Source organism: Ciconia boyciana, chromosome 2 (assembly GCF_034638445.1).
Source record: "Ciconia boyciana chromosome 2, ASM3463844v1, whole genome shotgun sequence".
NCBI classification, from domain to species: Eukaryota; Metazoa; Chordata; class Aves; order Ciconiiformes; family Ciconiidae; genus Ciconia; species Ciconia boyciana.
In genome coordinates this window covers 166,185,769-166,193,705 of record NC_132935.1, presented here as the reverse complement: position 1 = coordinate 166,193,705, position 7,937 = coordinate 166,185,769, and the positions used below count along the sequence as shown (strand labels likewise).

Below are 7,937 nucleotides of genomic sequence, written 5' to 3'. Positions count from 1 at the left end.
GATCTCGGAGCACTTGCCAGAGCTCACATTTGCAATCACTTGTCATCCAACCCTAAAGAAAATAATCAGGGCCCGACCCCTGCCAAATTCCCAATGATTTAAATATCCCCGAATGAACTGCATTTCTAGTATAATTTCACTAGAATGAATATATCTCTCCATCTAGCTAAACACAAACATATCTTTATATATATGCATATAAAGCTCTGTGTGTGTAAACAGAAATATTCCCTACTAAGGGAAAATATATATGCAATTCTTAATGAGAAAGAAAACGCATTTTGATTTGAGCTAATGCAAGGTTGCAAGCCTTCCTCCAGCAAAGTCATTAAAAATTGTAACTCTCTTTGTTCCGTGTGAGCCACAGAATTTTTCTGATTCACAGATAAAATAAAATAAAGTCAAATAAATAAATAAAATCTCATCCAGTTCTCGCTCTCTCCTAAAAAAAAAAAAAAGAAGCGACCAAAACCAGCAAAAAAAACAACAGGCAGCAGCCACAACGACCAAAAAAAAAAATTCACGTAAAAGAGAATCATCGTTGTTATTCCAGGGAGAAAATATCTCCTAGCTCATCCAGTGCCTCCATCCCCTCGTTTTCGCCTCTCCAGCCCCCTTTGAAATGACCCAGGGTAAGGGGAAAGCCTGTCAGCTGGGTGACACTTGCTCACAGATACAGCAAGCTTTAAACAATATGTTCCAGAGGAGCAGCAAATCTAACCGCGTACCCGGTCTTGAGGAGCTACGTCTTTATAATAATACTAATCATGATTTTTTTTTTTTTTCCTTATTTCCACCCCACTGAAAACCTGCAGATTTTTGGAACCACGCGATCCACCCCAACTTGCCCCCCACCACCGCCACTGAAAGGAGAGAAATTGTTACAATATGTAGAGAAAGAAATTAAAAAAGAGATCAATTACTAGTGCCCTGTGGGGTGGATCTGGTGGATGAAGTAGTTTGCAGCAGCGCCTTCGCAAAGTCCGGGGCCGGGATTCCTGCAAATTGGGATGATCTGGATGAGCCTTATTGAGATTTGCATGGAAGAAGTTGATTTCTTAGCAGATGTCTTCAGTGGAGCTCTTGGATATCTGGCTGGTTGGACTGGTGGGGAAGGGGTGTGCGTGTCTGTGGGGGTGTGCATGTCTGCGTGTGTGCGTGCATGTCTGGGTGTAAATCCTCTTTTTTTTTTAATGAAAAAAGGAGGGGAAAAAAAAAAAAGAACCAGCCGAAAGTTTCTGGAAAGTTAGTTCAAATGCATCCCGACTGTCACTGCGAGGAAATGGGGATTTGAGGAGAAGACAGAATGGCAAGAAGGAGCAAATCGAGAAAATAATAATTTAAAAAAAAACTTCACACTTTTTTTTCCTTTTTTTTTTTTTTTTTTTTTTGCATTTTAGTAGCTTCGACCCAGGGAGTGAAATCCGGGCAGGTTGTTATAGCTACCCAAATCCACAGGGGTCCCCCCTGTCTATTTAAACCCCCTAAATCTTCCTTCCCCTTTTTAAAACTACATTTTATCCCTTGCCTTGTGGGCCAACGTGCCCCCTAATGAGTATTAAAACACTATCTCCTTGCAATTAGCTCATTCCTGACTTCGCGCTCCTGATTGACAGAACAAGCCAAAGCATCAGAATTCTCCCTTTGGCAATAAGTGCTGATTGGGTCCTTTTTAAGAGAGCTACTTCAAACTTTTTTTTTTTTTTTTTTAATATTTGCCTTCAGTGTCTTGGCTGAGAGAAGAGTTTTTTACCTCTCTGAGATTTTTTTTTTCCTTGAGAGTAGTAGAGGAAGCAAGAGAGGATTTACCTGGTCGGGTTGAGTTCACTTCATTTGACTTTTTTTTTTAAATTATTGTTATTATTATTATTATTAAAATAATCATCCTGCCTCAGAAGAAAGGAAGGTTTTTGGCAACTCTGGTTAAAAAAAAAAAAAAAAGAAAGACAACTTTTCATCAATGGCCTCTTTTGGATATTTCCTGTTTCTTTGTGGGTTGAGTCAGGCTCTGTCAAGTTACCCAATCTGGTGGTAAGTTTTATTCTTCTTCTTTTTTTTTTTTTCTCTCATTTTCATTTATTTTTCCCCTCCTCTGTTTTCTCTGCAACTCCTGCGCTTAAGATGACTTGAAATTCTCCTTTCGTTGCCACTCAGCTAAAGAGGTGGGATTGTTCCAGCGCCAGCAAGTTCTTAGAACCTGCATTTCACCTCTTTTATTTATGCATTCACTTTGTTTATTTTGACTGGGTTATACCTGATCTCTCCTTCTCCTACTGTAAAAGAGAGAGAGCGAGCGAGAGCCATCGGAAAGTTACTTTTTTTTTTTTTTAAGTGCTTTGATCCTCTTCTGTGAAGAACAAAAGGCGCTGCCTGAATTAAAGAGATAATGATACAAGTTGACATGAGCATTTCAAGGTGATTTCGAGCTAGTCAGGTGGAAGGAAGGGGGGGAAAGGATGAAAACATTATTATTTTTTTTTCCCCCTTCGCTTTAAGGAATATTTAGGGGGAAAGAAAAAAAAAAGGGGGGGGGGGAAGGAAAGAAAGAGAAAGGAGGTAAGAGGAGGCTGAACAACCTGGGCTGGGTATGGAAAGGCAGATTAGGGAGCAAAGACGGGGCTGGGGGAGATGTGCCCGGCGCTGCCGCGGAGCTGCCCCGCGCAAGATCGGCGGGGACCTGCGCACCCCCCTTCCCCCGGGATAACGCACTTTTTCTTCTTCCCGGCCTGCAGCTCCTTTTTCTTCCGCGCTTTGCACCCTACGCCTTTAAGAGCCTTTTCTCTCTCTCCCCCACAAAAAGCAAATGGTGCTGGGCAAGGCATGTAACTGCAAGATCTGCTCTAATTACCCCGCGGAGGTAATTGGGCTCAGGGAAGCCCCAGCGCAGGAAGGCTCCTGCTCTGCAGGCAGTTGGCGGGCGAGCGCGTAGGAAGCGCGGAGGAGCAGAACCGCGCCGGGTTGCGCGGGGCACGGAGGCGCAGACAAACCGGTGGGGTTCCGCGTTCCGCCGCCGGCTACGCGGGTGCGGAGCTGCCCGGGTAGAGGGAACCGCCAGCCCCGCGCCCGCGGAAGGGTAGGCGGGCTGCGCGGCCCCAGCGCGGAGCAGGGGCTGTTCTGCACCCGGGGCGGTGCTGTAAATAACTCAGAAGCGTCCAAAAGAAAAATGCTAATAATAATAATAATAATAATTAATGTTTTAAAGTGCATTTAATCTCTGCCTCCCCCCCATCTGACGAGGGGCGTTAGCGGGGTTCAGGTGCGATCCGCGGCGGGCGGAGACGAACGGGGGCCGCGGCCGCGGAACCTCCCGCCCGCGGCCGCGCTGCCCGGCGGTGCAGAGGTGAGGGTGTTGAAGGCAGCCTCTCCAACTATTTCAGGTATGTCTGAAAGCAGGGAATTCGTTGGGATGGGAGAAAAGCAATAAAATGCAAATGTGTTCTTGGGAAGACAGGCAGAAAGAGCACCTGGACGGGAGTCATTAAAAAGCAATCTTTTATTCCCAGCCACCATCTAACTTATAATTAGAAACTCCGGTTGCATTCCTGATTGGAGAAGGAAACGCATTCCTCTAATACCAACATAAATATTCCCTTGTCACCCACCGAGGGGAGAGGAGGGCAGAGCGGCCGCGTCCCCGTCCCCGTCCCCCCGTCCCCGCCGCGGCGAGCCCGCAGCCCCGCTCCCCGCTCCCGCCTCCCGGAGGTGCGGGAGAGGCGGCTGGCGGGGGAAAAAAGGCAGGGAAGGAGGCGGTGGAAAGAGGGGCAGGAGGTCTCTTTCCAAGCCGAGGCATCAGGTGTGTGCAGGGGGACCGCAGCGGCGACTCTTTGGTTTTTCTGGGCTGGTTTCTTCCCCCCACCCGCCCCCTTCCATCCTTCCCCGGTGCCAAGCAGCGGTTTTAGACGTTTCTTGCTCAAAGAGAGCAAGCCCCCTTAGGCCATGGAAATGCAAAGGAGGTTTTCATTGGGGTGGGGGAGTCGGAGGAGAGGCCGGGTGCTGTTACATTGGCTGCCTAAATTCCTCCCCCCCCATACACCCCCCTTTCCCTTCTTCATTTATCCTCAAGCGAGATATAAACCCATGGCCACCCCCATGGCTGGAGTTGGGGGACAGCCCTGGCGACGGGAGAGTCGGGGGCTGGAGGGTGGCCCAGGGGTCCCCCAGACACACCCGTGCACATCCCAATATCGGGAGTGCAGTTTCTTTTCCCCTAGTCAAGGACAGCCTGCTTCCAATTCAGCTGATTTAGCAAATCGATGGTGCTTCTTTATTTTATTTTAATTTAATTCTGTTCTTTTCTTTCTTGCGGGGGGGAGGGTGTTTTTCTTTTTTGAAAGAACTGCAGAGAGGGCCAGGAATTTTTTTAGTCTGGTAGTGCAAGCAACAAACACCTCATCTCAACCATCTCTGTTTAAAGCCTCCCCTCTATTAGCTCACAGCGACTTGACTGCTTACAGCAGAAAATCTGTAATTTACCATCCCCAAATTGTGCCCTCCCCCCCCAAATAATAGTTTCTAATTAAAGCGTAAACTCATCCTAAAGCACACAGAGCTATGGATACTTACACTGCTTTCAGCTTCAAGACAATTTGAGCAAAAGCAGGGACTGAGAAATTACACTCTCCTGGAGATTTTGGTTAATTATTCTCCCAAAGGAAAGAAATTAGGGGAAACATCAAGTATATATTTGTCAGGGAGAGCAAGTGGGCATGCGTCTGTTACTGTAATTTCTGTCTACCTCTAAATAGAGCTCCTTACTTGGCTGAGCTGTTTAAATTGCTCTTCCCACCATGGCATAGGGGCACCTATTTAAAATCGGGCAATGCAGTGCTGGTGGCCCTCGCACAGACCCAGATGCGTGGTACCTTCGGAAAAAGTTCAGTGGAGCAAAAGGGAAAAGATCCCTTGGAGCAGTGATGCTCTCGCACTCGGTCCATGTCCTTTCAGCGACGATGAGGGGGGGGAAAGCTACGGGAGCTTCTTAAACCCAGAAAATTCCCAAATAATGTATTTACAGAGAGGGATGAAATAGGCTTTAAAAATAATGGTTTAAAAATAATAAAAGAAGAGGGCACCGGTTCCCATTGGGACTTGATGTGGCAAGTTTTTAGGGACGTGCTGGTGTGATTTATTGTGGCACAGTAACCCCACGGGATCTTTTCCAACGCAGTGCAGCATTGCGCTCTTCAACCTAAAGGAGCTACTGGTAGCAGCAACAGGCTCTTCCACACCCAGGGGGCCAGATTAAGAGCAAAATGTGTGGTTGGTTTTTTTTTTTAAATGTTACTGCTGTTCATTTTTTGGTTTGTTTTTTTTTTAAAAAAAGAAGAGGCTGGAGTGGGTGAAGGAAGACTTAGGAAATTCAGAAGCAGAATTCATGGGTGGGGGAGGATGACATGTAACCTGTCCCCTGTCCTGTGGGGGTCTGGCATCTATGCAGAGTCACAGTAGCAGCACGAACAAAATTAAAACTTTTTCCAGCTAACTTGCACTGCCTTGGCTGACTGTCTGACTGCACATGGAATGGAAAAAGCATTTTATTTTATTTTTTAATCAGTGGCATGAGGCCTGACTAGGTCTGAGGACAGCCAGAGTGCAGAAATGATTCAGAAAGGAGAAGGGTTTGGTTCAGGAGGAAAAAAACCAGAAATAAAAATAAACACAGAGCTTCAGTGCTGGGGATCTTAACCTCCTGTAGCCCAGGAGGCTGGTACTAGGGGAGATGATCACGGGAGAGGATCTGTGGGTTGAACAGCAGTACAGACAGACCTCTTCACCACGGGAGAAACATGCCAGACGGCATCTCAAATGTCGTTCTTCCTGTGGTACGAGGCAGCTTGGTGCATGCTGAGGGATGCGGGTGGTTAAAACATGTGCCTGGAGAGGGACTGGAAGAGGACGTCTCATGGGAGGAGACAAGCACTGGCTGGGACCTCATCTGGTGGCATCGCTTTAGGCAGCCTTCCTCTGTTCCGCTGGTCGTGGTGGAGTTGCTGTCTCCTCTCCTGCTCTCTGTAACACCTGTATCACATCCTAAGTGGGGTGGGATGAGGTCAGCCCCATAATGAACTGGGCAAGGAGATGAGCCATAACCACTAGCGGCAGCGTGAATGCAGTGTTATTGGAGATGCCAGGATGGTATTTGGAAAGTGGACGTGAAGGATGTGTGTTAGGAATATTTTCCTGGCTGGGACCTGTGTTTGCTCTTAGCTTCTTATTGCTTATTCCCCAAGACTGGTCACAGAAGCTCTATTGGTTGAATCATCCGTGTAGGGTGAAGCTGGCCAAAGCCCGTGATGTCCTGCAGTAGCCACTTTACAGCCCATGAGGGTTGGAGAAAGTGATCTAAAAGATCTTTCCATCTCTGTTTTTTTGCGATTCAGGAAACGTAAGTGCATGGGAGCAGGGTGGGAGGGAGCCTTGCCAACAGGTAACAGGTAACCCGGTGGCATTACTCCAGCAATACGCAGGTGCAACACCTGAACACGTCCCTGTCAGAGTTTGATGGCATCACCTCGACAAAAGCAGTACACGGGTGAAGTCCTGGCTTGTGACCTGGTTCAGGTCTCTCCTGGGATCTGTCCCCCTCAGGGTGGGTGGAACAGCCCCAAATTTGCACTAGGGTGGGTGAAAGCCAGGCCAGGTTCTGGATCCCATGAGAAACCCAATTCTTCTTTTGTTGCAAATCCTGGAGAACCAAGCTGAGTCTTGGCAAGCTCTGCACTTGAGAAAGCAAAGCTTAGGTTTGGCAGAGAGCAACCGTGTTAAGTGAGAGATGATCATCCCTCGTTAGCCAGAAGGGAGACAGAACCGTGGAAGGTCACCCAAGGGACAGCGTGAGCCATGTGCGTTGGCACCAGAGCTCCTAAAGCAATCTCTAGAGCTCGGAAATATGAATTGCATCTACCCACTTCTCCTCTGCTCGATTAGCCGGAGTTGAGGATTTTGACATTTCCGAGGCGATGGCATTCATCTTCGTTTCCTCTCCCACTGCAGCGGGTTGCGGTGGGATGTTAAACAGCTGTCACGCTGCTCTGCAGAGGTGGCTGCATTTCAGCTGTACGCGGTGCAATCCCTGTACATGCAGCCCTCTCCCACCCTTGCCCCAAGGCTTGGGAATTGTCTTTATGTACACGTATCTATGTTACAACAGTATCTTACATGGCCCTGTTTTGCCAGGCAGCGTGTAATCACGGAATGATGTTTTAGTCTATTCTCAGATAACTCACCCACCAGCTTGGATTTTCCGGAGCGCAGCGTGGGTGATTTGCACCCAAGCAGCAATGGGGATAGAGGGCAACTGGGTCGAGGCTATCTTGCTGTGTAGGTGTAAGTGGTAAGAAACAGCCTTTGCCCGGTCCATGCACAGGGTATAGCACGCAAAGGGTAAGGGAAATATTTTCCCATCTCCATTTTTCCACGGTGGGACTGGAGAAACAGACTCTAATGGTATTTATGTTGCTCCTGGCATAGTCCAGGCATGGATGAGCTGTGCTGGTGAGATTAAATGACTGGACCAAGATCACACAAGAAGCCTTTCTCATGGCAGGAACTGAAAATTTTGCAAGGTCTTAGCAAGAAGCCCCTGTTTCAAACACGGGGAGGGCTGGGACTCTCCCAGAGAGCACAGTGTGTGCTAAAGAGCCCTCATCTACTCAGTTTTTAGACTCATTTTATTAAATTGTGTTGTCCTGCTACATATTTGTTGATTTTTTAATTTCAATTTTAAGAGGACTTTATTAGAGAAGTTAACTTGAAAACCAGCAACTTGGTATTCAAAGCACTGAACGAACACATGGCTTCAAACAAGCAAGCCCTTCCTAACTAAGATAAGGAAAAGTGAATCGCTTTCCTCCCCAGCCCTTTTCAGGTAGCCCCTGAGGCAAAATATGTCCTTTACAGACATTTGAACACCTCTAAGATTTCTCACCTGAAAACCT

The 7,937-nt window shown here is 47.5% G+C and overlaps 1 protein-coding gene across 1 annotated transcript in view; it reads left to right on the top strand.

The window, feature by feature from the left end:
- Positions 1-1,960: 1,960 nt before the first annotated feature.
- WNT3A (Wnt family member 3A) overlaps positions 1,961-7,937 on the top strand; it is an 87,700-nt gene continuing 81,723 nt past the window's right edge. The window contains exon 1 of the mRNA XM_072851567.1: positions 1,961-2,031. Coding sequence (XP_072707668.1) covers positions 1,961-2,031 — 71 coding nt within the window. The remainder of the gene's footprint in view (positions 2,032-7,937) is intronic.